Below are 19,273 nucleotides of genomic sequence, written 5' to 3'. Positions count from 1 at the left end.
TTGTGTTCCCTCTTTTGGTGTGTCTCTCTCTGTCAAATAAATAAAATCTTTTTAAAAAATGGTTTTTAATCAAGTAATACATATACATTGTGGCATCTGGGTGGATCAGTTGGTTAAGCATCCAGCTAGCTCTTGATTTTGTCTCCGATGAGTTCAAGCCCTGCATTAGGCTCTGAGCTGGGCATGGAGCCTACTTAAGAAAAAAAAAAAGTAATACATGTACAGGTTTTTAAAAACCAGTCACCTGCCCCAGAAGCAACGACTTTTAGTTCTTCTGCTTCATATTTTGAAATACTATGGGGCGCCTGGGTGGCTCAGTCTGTTAAACGGCTGCCTTCGGCTCAGGTCAGGGTCCTGGGATGACGCCCCGCATCGGGCTCCTTGCTCAGCGTGAAGCCTGCTTCTCTCTCTCTCCCTCCGCCTGCCGCTCCCCCTCCTTGTGCTCTCTCTCTGTCAAATAAATAAATAAAATCTTAAAAAAAAGAGAAAAATACTATCTATATACTGTTCTTCGTTTGTCAATTTTAGATATTAACTGTCGTTTTGGTAGTTTAAGATTTAAGTTTAATTTTTGTATACCATCTGACTTAGTTTAACTTCTCTACCTCCTGATACTTTTTAAATCTCTTCCTCACATATGGTTATAAAAAGCTTCCAACATACAGAAAAGTGAAAGAATTTTATAGTGAACACCTGTGTACCCACCACCTGGATTAACAATTAACATTTTATTATACTTTATCACATATCTACCCCTCTTGATAAATTTTTTTCATAATTTTTATTAAAATCAGTACTCAGTGTACATTTTTATGCTCACTTGGATGAAGTAAGTACAATTTCCTTTTCTCTACAGTTTTTCATTTTTCCTGATAATGATCCTAAATTTTACTCCTTTTTTAAATATCGCTAGCCCCATTTTTTTCCTGCAGTTCTGTCATAATCTTTTCAGTCTTTTATTTTAACATTCTCACACTTGTCAGGTATTTTATTAACTCTGTGTTTGTTTTTTTAACCACCAACACCGTTCTCCTCCCCCAGCCTTACATTATATTGTTCTATCTGTGCAGGTTGTACTCCAGGCCCGTTGAACTTGGGACTTTCCAATGTTGGGTCCCCTATGTCCTACAACCCTTGTCTTGATTTGTTTTTTCTTTGTTAGAGCATTTCCTCTAAGAGGTTCTTAAGAAAGGATATAGATAGAGAATATGTGTTTCCTGAGCTGTTGTGTGTCTTAAAAAGTTTTACTCTGTCTTCGCTTTTGGTTAGTAATACAGCTCAGTGGGAATAAAATTCAAGGTTGAAAATCTCTCAGAATTCAGCTCAGTATTTTGAAGCTATTGTTTGTCAGCCTTCAGAATTTTTCAGTATTACTTTTCAGAGGCAGATGGGTCTTTTTCCTGATCCAATATATATGGCCTGTTCTCTCTGAAACATTTAGAATCATCTCTTTATCCTTTGGATTTTGAAATTTCACTGCCTTGGTAGGAGTCTTTTTTTTTTTCCCCCCCTCCTTGCATTGAGTTGGGAAGTAGGGGGCCCGTTTAGTCTCAGGACTCAGTGCCCTTGTGTGGTAGAATTGTTCATTATTGGTACTTTCTTTTTTTTTTTTTAAAGATTTTATTTATTTATTTGAAAGAGTGAGAGAGAGAGCACGAGAGGGAGGAAGGTCAGAGGGAGAAGCAGACTCCCCGCCTAGCAGGGAGCCCGATGCGGGACTCGATCCCGGGACTCCAGGATCATGACCTGAGCCGAAGGCAGTCGCTTAACCGACTGAGCCACCCAGACGCCCATCGTTATTGGTACTTTCTTCCCTCTGTTTCCTCAGTGGTCTCTTCCCCTGAAATTTCCATTCAGGAGGTTTAGGTCTCAGCTTAAGTTTGTTGGTTATTTTTCGGTTTTATTTCCTATCTCTGTCTTCTATTTACAGTATTGCTTCTTAACTTTATTAACTTTTTTTTATTAACTTTTTATTGAATTTTTAAAAATTTTCAGCTATTTTTAATTTCTAGGAGTTCTTTCTTGTCCTCTATTCTTTTGTTTCATGGATGTGCTATATTTATTTATCTTATAGGAGGTGTTTTAATTTAATTTTTATCTTCTGTCCTCTGTTTTGTCTGTTTCTCTGAGTTTCCTTACTTTCTCTCTTACGTATTGGAGACTTCACAGAAACCAAAATAAGGCTTGGCTACCCATCTGTATTAAGAATAAGGCCATAACGGGGGCACCTGGGTGGCTCAGTCGTTAAGCATCTGCCTTCGGCTCAGGTCGTGATCTCAGGGTCCTGGGATCGAGCCCCGCATCGGGCTCCCCGCTCAGCGGGAAGCCTGCTTCTCCCTCTCTCGCTCCCCCTGCTTGTGTTCCTGCTCTCTCTCTCTGTCAAATAAATAAAGTCTTAAAAAAAAAAAAAGAGTAAGGCCATAACGAACTGGTTGGCAGCTCTGCATGAATGGGGCCTCTCAACTAGTTAGGGGTAACTGTAGAGTGAATAGGCTTGCTTATTCCATGGAGGACTCCCAAATGTCAGTATCTGAAGTGTTCTTTCTGAATTCAGTGAGGATGTGCAAAGAAAAATCCTCTCAATTCTTTTCTTTGGGACATTTGTTCCCAATTATGGTCATTCAAAATATAAACTTTCATTTAATTTTCTAAAAATTAGTACTTGCCTTCTGCTGGGCCTAATATTTGAGTCTATAGCCTTTTTGAGCCCATTTTTCCAGAGAATAAAGTCTTCTTTCATAGGGATTAGGTGTTGTCTCAGGAATTCCAAGAACCTGGGGGCGGGGGGTGGGTAGGGGGTTGGGGGGTTGTCCCTCTCAAACTTACTGACCAGACCTTCTGTTTTTAGTCCTGAACTCATCCAAGTTCGATGTACCCTTTTCCCTTATCCCTGATACTTGGTGCCTCCTAAGTTCTGAGTTCATTGGGGCTCTTTGAGATATGCATATCTACTGGTACCTTACCAGTGAGACTGTTTGTCAAATATTCTTGGGGTATAGCTACCACAACTGCTTAGTCATTTCCCACTCTTTGTCCTCTTTTCATCTTCCAAAAACTGTTGATCTCTTTAAACCTAAATATATTCAGAAAGGATACTTTACATCACTATGAATGGAAAATTGTGTTACTTTCCAGAAATAAAATGTAGCTGTTAAAAAATAAAGATAATGTAAGCACAACAGCATTATTAAATTGTAGCAGGTGTTAAGGACTAGCATTAAACAGATAAAATCTTTTTTTTTAAATTTTATTTATTTTTATTTTAATTCCAGTATAGTTAACATACAGTATTATATTTGTTTCAGGTGTATAATATAGTGACTCAGTGCTTCTATATGTTACTCCGTGTTCTTAAGATAAGTGCACTCTAAATCCTCATCACCTATTTCACCCTTCCGCCCACCCACCTCCCCTCTGGTAACCATCAGTTTGTTCTGTATAGTGAAGAGTTTAGGGGCACCTAGGTGGCTCAGTCAGTTAAGTGGCTGCCTTCTGCTCAAGTCATGATCTCAGGGTCCTGGGATTGAGTTCCACATCAGGTTCCCTGCTCAGTGGGGAGCCTGTTTCTCCCTCACCCGCTCCCCCTGCTTTTGTGCTCTCTCATTCTCTCTGTCAAATAAATAAATAAAATCTTAAAAAAAAAAAAAAAACAGAGTCTGTATCTGGGTTTGTCTTTTATCCTTTGTTTTGTTTCTTACATTCCACATATGAGTGAAATCATGTGGTATTTGTCTTTCTCTGATTTATTTCATTTAGCATTATACTCTCTAGCTCTGTCCATGTCATTGGAAATGGCAAGATTTCATTCTTTTTTTTACAGCTGAATAATAATCCATTGTGTATATATATATACACCACATCTTCTTTATCTGTTCATCTATTGATGGATACTTGGGCTGCTTCCATAATTTGGTTATTGTAAATAATGCTGCAGTAAACATAAGGGTGCACATATCCTTTCAAATTAGTGTTTTTGTATTTTGGGGAGGGGGTAAATACCCAGTGGCACGATTACTGAATTATAGGGTAGTTCTATTTTTAACTTTTTGAGGAACTCCATACTGTTGTCCACAGTGGCTGCACCAGTTTGCATTCCCACCAGCAGTGCACGGTGTTCCTTTTTCTCCACATCCACCCGCACTTGTTTCTTGTAATTTTGATTTTAGTCATTCTGACAGGTATAAAGTGATATCTCATTGTGGTTTTGGTTTGCATTTCCCTGATGATCAGTGATGTGGAGCATCTTTTCATGTGTCTGTTGGCCATATGTATGTCTTTAGAGAAATGTCAGTTCATCTCTTCTGCCCAATTTTAATCAGATTATTTGTTTTTGTGTGTGTTGAGTTGAATAAGTTCTTTATATACTTTGGATATTAACACTATATCAGATATGTCATTTGTAAATATCTTCTTAAACAGGTAGAGGCTTGATATGATCAAGTAGATTTAAAGAGAAAAGTAGGTAACTTTTTTTGCTAGGTAATTGAATATTTAAAGCCACATCTGGGATCACCTAAAATCATTTCCTGTAGGAGTTGTACACAGACTTTCAGAAAGTGCACATACTCGGTACTAATAATGTAGTTGACAGCCAGTCTTTGACGCCAGGAACTGTAGTGGTGTGGTACACAGTAAAATTTTTAACTAATAGCCTTTTGGTCTGTAATAATGATGACAAATACAGAGTAGTTACTGTGAGTGAAGCACTGTTTAGAGCACTTTATATACATTAGCTCATTTAATTCTCACAGCAATATTTATGATTGAGGAGAGTGGGACATAGAGAGGTTAGGTCACAACAAGTGGTGGGATCAGGGATTCAAACCCAGGCAGTCTGTTTTCAGAGTGAGCCCTTAACCAACAGGCTTTAGTGTCTCTAAACCAATAGGCTTTAGTGTCTCTAAATACAGTAGGCAGACCTTGATACCTATTGCTTGCAGTTGCTGAAGAAATTTGTGTTAAATTTAAGAAGTCACCAATACTAACATCTTACCTGAAAAGTTTGTCAAATAACCCTAAGTCTCTTCATAGATAAAAATCAGAAACCTTCCAGAGGGATTCATTTTTATCTTTAGGATCCTAATGAAATTCTCATCTGATTTGTTAACTGAAAGAGAGAGAGGTGGTAGGAAAAGTATAATTTTATCTGATACGCTATAGCTGTATGCTAATAGAAAGTATTTTACGTTTAATATGTGTATTTTAATTAGGCTTTCAGCACTTTTTAAAAAGTCTAAATCATCATGAGTGTGAGGACTGCTTATATATTTGTGTGGGAGTTTTACGTGTGCCAGATGTTGATCGGGGTTTTGAATATGGTCATGCATACTGCATGTCAATTTTTATCGTGAGGGTTACAGATAATAAATAAATTCAAGGCACATAAAAAAAGTGGCTGCTCAGTAAACTATTATTCCCATCTGGAACACCCGTTTCAGCAAGGCTTGGATATCAAGTGGACCAAACAGAATGGAAGGTGGCAGAATTTGGAGACAGAAAGGGTTTGGTGAATGTTGAGAATCTGTGCACACCAGGGGTCACTGCTGCAAGATGGTTCATCTAGAAAGGGGAACACAGGGATCACAAGTCCAGATTTGACAAGGTGTCTCAAGTCTGAGTTCTGAAGATCAGCCCAAGCAGAAGAGATCAGGTAGGAATCTGAGGCCATTTAAGCAGCACAGAGTTGAGCCCCAGCTCCAATAGCCAGGCTGGCACTTGGAGTTGGATGTAGGACTGGTCCAGGGACAAGGGCTGTGTTAGCCTTGTAGCATTTTTCTCTTTTTTTCCTTTTTTCAACCAGCCCACTCTACTCTAATTTTTAAAACAAATTCCAGGGGTGCTTGGGTGGCTCAGTCGCTAAGCGTCTGCCTTTGCCTCAGGTCATGATCCCAGGGTCCTGGGATCAAGCCCTGCATCAGACTCCTTGCTCCGCGGGAAGCCTGCTTCTCCCTCTCCCACTCCCCCTGCTTGTGTTCCTTCTCTCGCTGCGTCTCTCTCTGTCAAATAAATAAAATATTTAAAAATTAAAAAGAAACAAATTCCAGACATATTTTTTTTTTAAAGATTTTATTTATTTGACAGAGCAAGAGAGCACAAGCAGGGGGAGCAGCAGAGGGAGAGGCAGAAGTAGGCTCCCTGCTGAGAAGCGGCTCAACACGGGGCTCAATCCCAGGATCCTGGGATCATGACCTGAGCTAAAGGCAGACGATTAACCGACTGAGCCACCCAGGTGCCCCTCCAGACATAATTTAATCTGAAAATAATTTATATATACATATATATATAATAAAATATATAAAAAATATTTTACATTATTATGTGTTATGTTACTTCAGGTAACTTATGCAAGTTTGATAAATAAAAATCTCCCATAGTTTCAGAAGACTATTTTCAGATGTGATCTGTATAAAACATTTGTACTCCTCATAAGGTTTGAAAATACAAAACAGCATCCCAGATTTTGCTGTCTAAGATATTTGGTTTTATTGTAATCCTTTTCGTTGAATCACATTTTAAGAAAAATTTTCTCTAAATTCATTGTCTTTAAATACCTAAAATTCTCCAGTTACTGCATTTCTTTCCTGGGTTAGAGCCCACTGGTTTTTGTGAAGAATCAGTCAAGAACTTTGTATGAAATGGTCAGAGCAGCTGGGTTCCAAGAGAAATTAGGATTCATCCTCTCACCTTTGTGATTGGCAGAGGAAAACTAGGCATTTTATACGAATTGAAATCCTTGGGATGTTGAGTTTGGTTCCGCATCTGCTTGAAAGAGCTGAATATATGGGCCTTTTTCTCTCTCTCCCTATTTTCAATTTTATTGAGATCCCTCTGGTTGATTTTCCCATATTATTAATGATTAAGCTACATGATTACTCTATATACTTTTAAGAAATGTATTACTGTGTATTTTGAATTTTTATACATGTTGATACCGTTTTCTTTGTTGAAAAATATTGACTGAACCAAGACTTCAAGTTTCAAAAAATAACAATGGACTTTTTGACTAATTTCAGTGGTGTTTTTTGCAGATAGATATTTTGGGGTGGGGGATATAGATTGATCTGTATCTAGAACCTATAAGCATTAAATATAGGCAGGCGCCTGTTGCAAATTTTGGGAGGTTATCAAGGTGGTGGTAATATTATTGCCACAAAATCCATGTTTATTGAAGAATTGGAGTATATGTAGCAAAAATTGAGAGGAGAGAATGTTTAATGCCAAGACTAGTGTGTTAATGTGCTATGGCAATAATATAGCACAGTGGTTCTCAAACTTTGATAGCGGGACCCTTTACATTCTTAAATTATTCAGGACCCCAGTGAGCCTTTCTTTATATTGGTTGCATCAAGTATAGATACATGAAGCTGGAAGGGGGGGTTATTTTCATAACCTTTTTAGGTAATTATGGATATACTTTGTTACTACATTGGAACTCAAGAAGTAGTAATCTTTTAAAAGTTAGTTGTAATTTAGAATTTGAAACCACAATATTATACTTTTTATACTCCGGTTATTGTACCTTTGATCCTTTACCCATGTATGACTTTTTTTTTTTTTTTAAAGATTTTATTTATTTATTTGAGAGAGAATGAGATAGAGAGAGAGCACATGAGAGGGGGGAGGGTCAGAGGGAGAAGCAGACTCCCCGCCGAGCAGGGAACCCGATGCGGGACTTGATGCGGGACTCGATCCCGGGACTCCAGGATCATGACCTGAGCCGAAGGCAGTCGCTTAACCAACTGAGCCACCCAGGCATCCTTTTTAAGATTTTATCTATTTATTTGACAGAGAGAGACACAGCGAGAGAGGGAACACAAGCAGGGGGAGTGGGAGAGGGAGAAGCAGGCTTCCCGCTGAGCAGGGAGCCCGATGCGGGACTCGATCCCGGGACTCCAGGATCATGACCTGAGCCGAAGGCAGTCGCTTAACCAACTGAGCCACCCAGGCGCCCCCCATGTATGACTTTGTAACATCATGCATTGGTTCTCTCAGTTGTGTAGGTCTTCTAAATGTTACAGATGTTATCATTAACTACATAAGACATCATTCATTTTCCTTGAAGCAACAGGCTCACTTCACTCATTTTCAAGAAAATGTATGCTCGATACCCAGGTCTGCTAAATGGCTCCTTCAACTTGTTATTCAGATAATTGTAAAGTTTTCCTTAAGACAACCATCATACTTAACTTTACACATAGAAGTGCTTTGTGTGTACGTCCCATTTCTTTACACAGAATATTGAAAAGACATGCTCAAGGATTGGGATTTCTTACTATTAATCATTTTTGCTGCATCAAAGACATTCTTAGAGAAACTGCCCCTCCCCACCCCCCCCATGACGATGCAGTAGTAAAGAATTACTTTGGTGGCACTGCCTGGATTCATGTTAAAGCTCTAGGTGTTTTAACTACCATTGCTTTTGCATCGTCAGTGAGAACTAATGATAAAACTTGACCAACCTGAAGGAAAATGTTTTCTCACTGAAAATCAGTGGAGGAATACATACAGTTTCTATGTGGTAACTCTTTGTCCTATGTATTTTGTTGTGGTAGAGAAATTCAACAGAAACCTTAATTGATACTATATTTGGATTCTTACTGGCAACCAGAAGCCTAGACGTGAAGAGTCTTATATAGATGTTTTTCTTGACTTTATAGGCAAGTCAGAGATTTGACCGTCTAGCCCATAATTACCAGTCTTTTGGTCTTACAGAGTTATTCACAAGAGTAGTTAATGGTTGGAGGACTCACACTCTCAATTTCAAAACTAGTTACAAAGCTGCAATAATCAAAACAACATGCTATTAGTGTAAGGATAGAAACATAGATAATGGAATAGAATTGAGAATCCAGAAACAAACCTTCACATTTGCATCACCTGATTTTTTTAATTTATGTATGTATTAGAGAGAAAGAGAGCGCACGCAAGTGAGGGGGGCAGAGGGAGAGAGAGAACTTCAAGCATCCTCCCTGCTGAGCACGAGGCCTGATGCAGGGCTTGATTTCATGACCCTGAGATCATGACTGAAACCAAGAGTCAGATGTTTAACAGACTGAGCCACCCATGCGCCCCAGTATCATTTGCTTTTTTAAAAATATATAATTTGGTTTTGTTTTGTTTTGTTTTGTTTTAAAGATTTTATTTATTTGACAGAGAGAAACACAGCGAAAGAGGGAACACAAGCAGCGGGAGTGGGAGAGGGAGAAGCAGGCTTCCCGATGAGCAGAGAGCCTGATGCGGGGCTCAATCCCAGGACCCTGGGATCATGACCTGAGCCGAAGGCAGACGCTTAACGACTGAGCCACCCAGGCGCCCCTATAATTTGGTTTTTGACCAGGACAGTTCAATGGGAAAAGAACAGTCTTTTCAAACTGGATATCCCTCTGCAAAAAAATGAACTTAGGCCCCTTCCCCATACCATTCACAAAAATTAACTCAAAGTTAATCATTAGATCTAAATATCAGAGCTAAAACTATAAAACTGCTATAGAAATACAAGTAAATCTTTATATCCTTGGATTAGACAAAGCCTTCTTAGGTATGAGATGAAAAGCACAAGAAAATAATTTGGGAGTCCTTCAAAATTAAAAATTTTTGTGTTTCTAAGGGCAGCATCATTATGAAAGTGAAAAGAACCCACTGAATGGAGAAAAATTTGCCAAGTGCTATCTGACAAGAGACTTATATCTGGAATATAAAAGGAACTCTTACAACTTAATAATAAAGCAGTAATTCAGTTACAGAATGGGCAAAGAATCTGAATAGGCACTTAAAGGTAGACAAATGGTCTGTAATCATGTGAAAAGGTGTTCAGCATCATTAGCTGTCAGGGAAATGCAAATCAAAACTACAGTGAGTTACTACTTCACACCCAGTGGATGGCTCTAATAAAAAAAGTCAACAAGTGTTGGTCACAATATGGAGAATTTGGAACCCTGATAGATTGCTGTTGAGAGTATAAAATGGTACAGTCACTTTGGAAAACAGTCTGGTTAAACCATTAACCTCAAAAAGTTAAACAGAGAGTTAAACATATGACCTAGCAATTCTTCACCTAAGTATATGCTCAAGTGTGTATACACAGAAACATACATGAGTGTTCATAGCACCATTATTCATAATAGCCAAAAAATGGCAATAACCTAAATGTCCAGCAGTTGATGAATAGATACTGTGTGGTAGATCCATACAGTGAATTGTTTTTCAGTGACAGAAAGGACAAAGTACACTGACACATGCTACAACACGGGTGAACCTTGAAAGCATGTCAAGTGAAAGAAGCCAGACACAAAGGCCATGTCTATGAAATGTCCTGAATAGACGAATCCGTGGAAACAGGTTAGATTAATGATTGCATACAGCTGGGAGGAGATGTGTAGTGATTGCTCATGGATTTCTTTTTGGGGAGATGAAAATGTTCTAAAATTAGACTGTGATGGTTGCATAACTCTGAATACACTACAACCATTGAACCGCACACTTTAAATGGATGAATTGTGTTGTGTGTGAATTCTATCTCAATAAAGCTGTTTAACAAACAGAGTAACTAATGACTGTGAGGCTGCCAAGCAAACATGTACCTGAAAGTTGGCATTTCCTTTTTTTTTTTAAGATTTTATTTATTTATTTGACAGAGAGAGACAGGGAACACAAGCAGGGGGAGTGGGAGAGGGAGAAGCAGGCTCCCCGCGGAGCAGGGAGCCCGATGCGGGGCTCGATCCCAGGACCCTGGGACCATGACCTGAGCCGAAGGCAGATGCTTAACTGACTGAGCCACCCAGGTGCCCCAAAGTTGGCATTCCTATTAGGAAAAAAATTATATATACCCTGAGGAAATACTGAAGTAGTCCAGTTTTACGAGGATAAAAAGACAATGACCAAATTACCTACTCTTTACTTTTCAGAAAGGAGAAGATGAGTATGCCAACGTTGATGCCATTGTTGTATCAGTGGGTGTTGATGAAGAAATTGTTTATGCCAAATCAACTGCCTTACAGGTGAGCGCTTTGTGGCAGTCTTAGCCCTGAATCGACTTGCGCTGTTCGCGTGGTAGTCACTAGCCACATCAAAAGTTTAATTCCTCAATCCCATGTCTCATTCTTCTATAAAAAGAAACAACTATACTTCAACTAAAAAAAGAAACATAAAAGTTTACTGGAGAGTGCTTAGAACATAAGGAAAGAGAAGTCTGTAAACTGGGATATAACAAAAAAATATAACTGAATTAAGCAAAACAGTTCTTCCTCTTTTATTTTTTTGAAGATTTTATTTATTAGAGAGAAGGGGGGAGCATGAGTGGGGGGAGGGGCAGAGAGAGGGGAGAAGCAGACTCCCCGCTGAGTGTGGAGCCGGACCGGACACGTGGCTTGATCTCAGGACCCCAGATCAGGATCTAAGCCAAAGTCAGACTAACCGACTGAGCCACCCAGCGGCCCAGTTCTTTTTCTTTTAGTTAGTCTTCGGGGATGCAGGGTTTTTCAGGTCTCTACTCTGCCATACATAGAGTCCAGCCCGTGGTGCAAAATTTGCTAGCGCTCTAGCCGTTATATCTGCATTCCAAGCAGAAAGAATGGAGAAAGGGAAAAAAAATGGAGACACCCTTCCCTTTATAAGGAGACTTGCTTGAAGTCTCACAGAATACTCCTACTTACAACTTTTTGGCCAGAACTTAATGGCCATACTTAGCTGCAAGAAAGGATGGGAAATAGTCTTCATGCAGAGTAGTGTGCCCAGCTAACAATCCCATCTTTCTGAGGAAGAAGAAATGAATAATTGGTAGGCAACTGGCAGTCATTGGAGGAGCTAGAATGTGCAGTTCCCTGATGCGCTACTTTGTCTGTGGTTTTATGCATTTCTGTCCTATTAAACAACAGTATAGTTCCTGTAAACACAGATTATCCAAAAGAACTGATGGTCTTTATTATGGACTATTTCAGACATCAGAGTAGATAATACATGTGAACTCCCACGTACCCATTATCCAATAAATTGCCAGCTCTTGGCCAGCTTCATTTCATTTGTATCTGCATCTACATTATTTTGAAGCTAATTCCGGATACCTTATTTTATAAATATTTCTGAGTAAGTGCATCAATTTTTTTTTATCTGCAAATACTGTTATCACATACTGTCTTTTCCTGTAGACATGGCTCTTTGGTTATGAACTGACTGATACTATCATGGTCTTCTGTGATGACAAAATCATCTTTATGGCCAGCAAGAAGAAAGTGGAGTTTTTAAAACAGATTGCCAACACTAAGGGCAATGAGAATGCTAATGGAGCCCCTGCCATCACTCTGCTGATACGGGAAAAGGTCAGAACTAATAAAGAACATGTCATAAATGTGAGAGAATGTTTAAAGTGATGAATAGAAATGCCTTCTAAGAATTTAAAAGAATACAGAGGAAGATTTTAGCTGACTGTGGTTGTAATTACAAAGTTCTGTCACATCTTTGTTGTGTTGTTAAGAAGAAAAAAGTTCAGTAACCCTGTCAGTTCTGTAGCAAAATCACTTTATCTGTCCATTCTCGAGGATACTGTCAGCTGGTTTTTTTCATCTTAGTACCTTCATTAGAATAAATAACTTTTTTTTTTTTTTAAGTCATCTCTACCTCCAGTGTGGGGCTCGAACTCACCACCCCGAGATTAAGAGCTGCATGCTTGGGCGCCTGGGTGGCTCAGTTGGTTAAGCAACTGCCTTCGGCTCAGGTCATGATCCTGGAGTCCCAGGATCGAGTCCCACATCAGGCTCCCTGCTCAGCGAGGAGCCTGCTTCTCCCTCTGACCCTCCCCCCTCTCATGTACTCTCTCTCATTCTCGCTCTCTCAAATAAATAAATCTTTAGAAAAAAAAAAAAAAAAGAGCCGCATGCTCTACTGACTCAGCCAGCTGGGTGCCCCTAGAATAAATAATTTTAAATGTCCTTAAGGAAACAGATATACCTCCTTTTCAGTTTTTATCGCGTGGTTTTTTTTTTTTTTAAGATGTTTTTGAGAGCGAGCATGTGAGCATGCACACAGGCACCTGTATGCTGTGGTAGGGGAGGGGCAGAGGGAGCGGGAGAGAGAGAGTCTTAAGCAGACCCTGAGCTGAGTGCAGAGCCTGACGCCGGGCTCGATTTCACAACCCAGAGAGCAGACCTGAGCCGAAACCAAGGGACAGATGCTTAATCTACTGTGCCACCCAGGTACCCCACATGTAATCTTTTTTGTCATACTTTCTGGCACTTTTTCTCAGAATATTGTTCACCTTGTGTGAGTGTTTTAGCTGTTCCTAAAGAAAAAGAATAGTCTTGTCAACTTATGTGGCTCTTCAGTATATAAAAATATCCGAAGAAATTTTGTGTTAACTTTTAGTGTGTTATATAGTCTGTCCCAAGGAAGTAGATGGGGCATGAGGAGAGAATTTATTCTTTCTGGGGTTCCAAATATTTGTCTCTGCCTGTTACTAGTAGAACATAGATGTCTAATTCTAAAACTGATTAACCCCTTTTTTTCTTTGGGGCACTGATAGAATGAAAGCAATAAGAGCAGCTTTGACAAAATGATTGAAGCCATTAAAGAAAGCAAGAATGGCAAGAAGATTGGAGTGTTCAGCAAAGACAAATTCCCTGGAGAGTTCATGAAGAACTGGAATGACTGCCTCAACAAAGAGGGCTTTGACAAAGTAAGAATAGTCCTGGAAACAAACAGATTGGCAGTTGGGAAGACAGAAGTGTGAGAGGCTTCCATAACAGATAGTGCAAAGTATTTGTTTTGGGAAAACTGTATTCCTTTACATTTCCATTTTTCATTCTGTTTGGCTGAGCAGTAAGCAGTTTGACTTTTCAGTCAGGGGTGAGGCATTGGGAAGATAGTTCAGCTATTTCAGAGGGAAACAGAAAAATCTCTTATTCCAGAAAATACATATTTTTTCTCCCTGCTCTCCTGCCTGTCTTCCTTCTTCAGGCTTTACAAAATCCTTTAGGGAGGATTATTTGCATTTACATTTAAATGATTCATTAATGTAATACCTATTAGAATACACACTGTGACCTGGTAGAGAGCTATTTTAAATGTTTATTCAATCCAAGAAAAGAGTAGTTCAATATTTTGTAAACTACTGATGAATCGTTTGCTAAATAACCAGATATATTCACTGATGATAGTCAAATTGGGAGGGATGCATTTTTTTTTTTAAGATTTTTATTTATTTGACAGAGAGAGACACAGCGAGAGAGGGAACACAAGCAGGGGGAGTGGGAGAGGGAGAAGCAGGCTTCCCGCGGAGCAGGGAGCCCGATGCGGGGCTCGATCCCAGGACCCTGGGACCATGACCCAAGCCGAGGGCAGACGCTTAACGACTGAGCCACCCAGGCGCCCCAAGGGAGCGATGCATTTCTTGAGCAATTCTCTATTTACATGTTAGAAACTCTTATCACTTTGACTGCAGATAGATATCAGTGCAGTTGTGGCCTATACCATTGCTGTAAAGGAGGATGGGGAGCTCAACCTAATGAAGAAAGCAGCTAGCATCACCTCTGAGGTCTTCAACAAATTCTTCAAGGAAAGAGTCATGGAAATAGTTGACGCAGATGAGGTAAATGGAGAGGGGCAAGTCTTTACTGTTTTAATGAAGCAGAAATAAGTCCCTCCCATGCAGTGCTTTTTGGTGTGTGTTCAGCTTCTTTGAAATTAGGCCTTTAATACATAAATTTATTTTTGATACATAGATTTATTTATTTGAGAGACCACTCACGTGCGCCTGTGCATGCAGTGGGGGAGGGGGGGGAGAGAGAGAATCCCAAGCAGTCTCCCTACTGAGCAGGGAGCCTTTTGCAGGGCTTAGTCTCACAACTGGAGATCATGACCTGAGCTGAAACCAAGAGTTGGACACTCAACTGAGCCACTCAGGCGCCCTGCCATCTCTCTTTCAAAGTAACTATAAACCTGTGCTATAGTTTCTTGAGGTTATTCAGTATTTTATTTGAGAATTCCTTCCATAGCTGTAAATTCACATATTGTTCTCAAAATCGGCTTTGCAGGTATACCACTGTGTTATCTGACATGTAGACCATTTCATAAGACTTTTTTAGCGTCCCAAGTGATATCAGGATATATGTTGTCTTCAAACAATAATGTCCAAAAACCCAAAACTCTTTGCCACTGTTTGATGAATATTGTAAATACTGTTTTATTTCTGGGCATGCTTACAGAAAGTTCGACACAGCAAACTGGCTGAGTCTGTGGAAAAGGCCATTGAAGAGAAAAAATACCTAGCTGGGGCAGACCCTTCTACTGTGGAAATGTGTTACCCCCCTATCATTCAAAGTGGTGGCAACTATAATCTCAAGTTCAGTGTGGTGAGGTAAGTATGAGAACTTCAAAATATAACAACAACCAGAGCGTTTCAACTTTTGGCCTGTTTTTTTCTTGGGCTCATTCTGGAATTCAGAAAAGTGGGAAGAGACAGAATAACCATTAGTCTGCCTTCTACGTTATCTTGTTGTTTTATTCTACACATACTTCTTTTTTTTTTAAGATTTTATTTTTAAGTAATCTCTATACCCAGTGTGGGGCTCACATTCAAAACTGGGAGATCAAGAGTCACACACTTCACAGACTGAGCCAGCCAGGCGCCCTAGCTTATTTCTATTTTATTTCACATTGGTACTCATTTCTGACTTGAGCATTTATTTGATTTTGCTTTTCCAGATGATTAAAAATACCAACAAAAAATGCAAAACATGTTGAGAAAAACCATTAAGGTATTATTAGATATGCCATAATGTAATTCTTCTAATTTTTAAAAGTATTGTAGAGAACGCTGTTTTTCCTGTTCAGGCTGAAGGGACTAGGGCTAATTCATAATGAATACTACAGTTCACAGTGGCTGGTGGATAAGTGACGCTTTCCCCTGCACTATAATGAATAGAATTGAACTATAATGAATAGAATTTGGTATATTCTTTGTCTATTTAGGACACCACAACTCAGCTTTTCACTGAATTTTTATTCTATAAGTTTTTGTCACTAATTTTACTCCCTTATAACCTGGTTTGTTTACTTAAAAAAAAAAGTTTAAGTCCTTCTGCTTCAGCTTTGGGATAGAGCAGGGAAAGGTAGTGATTACAAATGTCGTATGTCGGTGATACTAAGGACTTTGCTCGTTTGCGTAATGGAATGCTTCCTTCCTTTGGTCTCTAGTGACAAGAATCACATGCATTTTGGGGCCATCACTTGTGCCATGGGTATTCGCTTCAAATCTTACTGCTCCAACCTTGTTCGCACTTTGATGGTTGACCCTTCTCAGGAAGTTCAAGAAAATTACAACTTTTTGCTCCAACTTCAAGAGGAACTGCTAAAGGAATTAAGACATGGTGAGGTGGCTTAGAAAAGAAGGTTTGGAAATGATGTTAACAAAAATGTTTCTAGTGTTTATGTGCATTTCTATTCCTGAGGCTCTTATACTAAAATAGAATCAGATTTTACTAACCTTGAATCATCCTAGCATTTCATTCTTCATTCTTCTTTTAGGCCTGAGTAGTTACTTTGGTTTTACATTGGTGTTTACAAAAAACTGTGACTGGTTAGGCCTCTGTGTCCAGATCTTCATAAAACACCTTGGCCTTATTACTTTTCTTTAGAAGGTTCTGAGAACTAGTATCTCTGGCAACAACCTGTATTGCTAATTCTACATCAAGTGGATACAAGGAATCATAGTCGAAGAACAGAACTAATAGCAACTCTGCTAGGCAAGCAATTATCTACCTCAAAAGGCAGCAAAGTGCTTGACACCATACCTCTTTTGTCTTGAAACTCCACACCCCCAGTTGGCTAAATGGGACTTTATGTGTTCCACCTTTAAGCCACTCTAAGCCCACCTATGTGCCCATCACTTCTAGACACCATTCCTCCTCAAGATCTCAAGCCAATCTTGAGAAATCCCATTGGAAATCGTAGTCACAGGTAGCTTGGTGAGGATAAGGACCCCTTTGAGGCCACCATATCTAGACTATTCTGGCTTGAAATGTCTATTCATATCCTGGATCGTGAAAAGTTAAGGCTGGAGTCCTTCTCATAGTAATTCACCCATTCCGTAGTCCTGTTTTTCAAAATGTGTAACTTTAATGTCATGCCATTTATCGACTCTTAAATTATTTCCCTGAGACTACCTAGCATCCCATAGTTCTCCTGAGTCAGTGATTCTCAAGCATTGTAATGACTAGGTAAATCGTTTTTAAAAATGCAAATTTCTAATCCCTACTACTCCTGCAGCTGCTTTTTTTTTTTTTATTTTAAGATTTTTATTGGTGCAGTCAGTTAAGCTTGCAACTCTTGGTTTTAGCTCAGGTCGTGGTCCTCAGGGTCATAAGCCCGAGTTCGGGCTCCACGCTCAGTGCAGTCTGCTTGAGATTCTCTCTCCCTCTCCCTCTGCTCTTCCTGCTGGAGTGCATGCATGCACTCTCTCTCAAATAAATCTTTAAAAAAATTTTTTTAAATTTTTTTTTTTATTTATTTTTTTAAAGATTTTACTTATTTATTTGACAGAGAGAGACACAGCGAGAGGGAATACAAGCAGGGGGAGTGGGAGAGGGAGAAGCAGGCTTCCCACAGAGCAGGGAGCCCGAAGCAGGGCTCGATCCCAGGACCCTGGGATCGTGACCTGAGCCGAAGGCAGACGCTTAACGACGGAGCCACCCAGGCGCCCCTAAAAAAATTTTTTTTAATTTATTTATTTTGGGGAGAGAGACAGCACGCGTAGGCACACGCAGGGAGGGGCCAGTGGAGAGGAAGAGGGACAAGCAGGCTCCATGCTGAGCACAGAGCCCCATGTGGGGCTTGATCCCATGACCCAAGCCGAAATCAGGAGCCAGACACTCAGGCAACTGAGCCACTCAGGCACCCCACAGCTGAATTTCTTAGTTCACACTTGAGAAACTCTGCTTTAGGGGACAGGTGAAAAAATGTTGACAAACCGAACCAAATGAAACTTTTTTTTTTTCCTGAAAGATACTGTTTCCTCTCTGTCTTGTCATTAGGTGTGAAGATATGTGATGTGTATAATGCTGTCATGGACGTGGTTAAAAAGCAGAAGCCAGAGCTGCTGAACAAAATCACCAAAAATCTAGGGTAAGATGTGATGATGTACATTGTCACTCTGAGACAGTTTTCCTGACTGGCCGTGGTCAGGCAAAATATTCTTAGATTGATTCACCCATCATTTACTGACTATTAAATATTAAACTTACATGCCAAACATATAGTGTTATCAGAGAATGTGAGAAAGATTTCATTTCTACACCCAGGGATGGGGTGGAGATTTTTCCAGACCAATGTAGTAGATACCAGTAGGTGTTCTAGGCTTAACTTACTAGTGTTAGGGCACATTACTTACTGTATTTCCTCTCTTAGAATACCTCAGCTCACGTTTGCAAATGAAATACTCTGTGATATCCTACTATTTACATTTTTTTTTCAATTTTTATTTAATTCAGCATTTCTCAGGTGTATTTGACCATTGAACACTTAGAAATACTTAAGAACATCTTAGAGAACCAAAGACATTTTGGGAAACAAAGGCTCTGGTCAGTTTCCTTAGATGAAAACTAGTCTGGGATATATAGTTTCTTTCTGAATTTCTCTGATGGACAAGAGGAAATATATTAACCTGTACCAAGTCCCAGCCCAGGCGACTTAATGAATCCTAGTTATCAACATTCCACTAACAGTCGCCTTGCTTAATCCACTTATTACAGTCTTGGTAATGTACCCATTAACAGTCTGCCAAGTTGTTTATAGGAAAACGCTTAATTTGATTTCATGTTAGACTGTTAAAATTTAAATATGGGTGAGTAAGCTAAAATAAAGAAGGCTTGATGTAATAAATGTTACATGAGGTACTTAATTAGGAAATTCTTTTCAACATATTATTAGCCCAAAGATTGTCCTGAAATCCTGCTCCTTAACTGACTGATGAGCAGAGGCAAATCACTCAACATGTTTGCCTGCCTTATCCTGAAAATTGCAATAGAATATATTGTACTTGACCCATGTTAGAGATCTTTTAGCCTATTGCTGAAGTTTCTCTTCATTTCTTTTTTAGGTTCGGAATGGGAATTGAATTCCGTGAAGGCTCTTTAGTAATTAATAGTAAAAATCAGTACAAACTGAAAAAGGGTGAGTTTTACAGCTTTAGGAAAATACTTTTTTGAGTAGTTTCCTATAGCTTTATTTCCCCCTTTTTTGTGTAAAATCTACCCTTTTCCATTCTCTCACAGTTAGACACTGATTC

At 39.4% G+C, this 19,273-nt stretch overlaps 1 protein-coding gene across 1 annotated transcript in view; it reads left to right on the top strand.

Annotated features, from left to right (window-relative positions):
• The window catches only part of SUPT16H (SPT16 homolog, facilitates chromatin remodeling subunit), a 40,011-nt gene that overhangs the window by 4,854 nt on the left and 15,884 nt on the right, over positions 1-19,273 (top strand). Inside the window, exons 2-9 of the mRNA XM_045900498.2 lie at positions 10,905-10,997; positions 12,144-12,314; positions 13,514-13,666; positions 14,432-14,578; positions 15,195-15,346; positions 16,186-16,358; positions 18,021-18,111; positions 19,085-19,158. Of these exons, the coding sequence (XP_045756454.1) occupies positions 10,905-10,997; positions 12,144-12,314; positions 13,514-13,666; positions 14,432-14,578; positions 15,195-15,346; positions 16,186-16,358; positions 18,021-18,111; positions 19,085-19,158 (1,054 nt within the window). The remainder of the gene's footprint in view (positions 1-10,904; positions 10,998-12,143; positions 12,315-13,513; positions 13,667-14,431; positions 14,579-15,194; positions 15,347-16,185; positions 16,359-18,020; positions 18,112-19,084; positions 19,159-19,273) is intronic.

The sequence above is a fragment of the Mirounga angustirostris genome, unplaced genomic scaffold (assembly GCF_029215605.1).
Source record: "Mirounga angustirostris isolate CCGP_5_RB_7025 unplaced genomic scaffold, mMirAng1.0.hap1 SCAF_9, whole genome shotgun sequence".
In the NCBI taxonomy this organism is placed as follows: domain Eukaryota; kingdom Metazoa; phylum Chordata; class Mammalia; order Carnivora; family Phocidae; genus Mirounga; species Mirounga angustirostris.
Note: the sequence above shows the minus strand (reverse complement) of the source record. Positions and strands in the feature narration are given on the sequence as shown.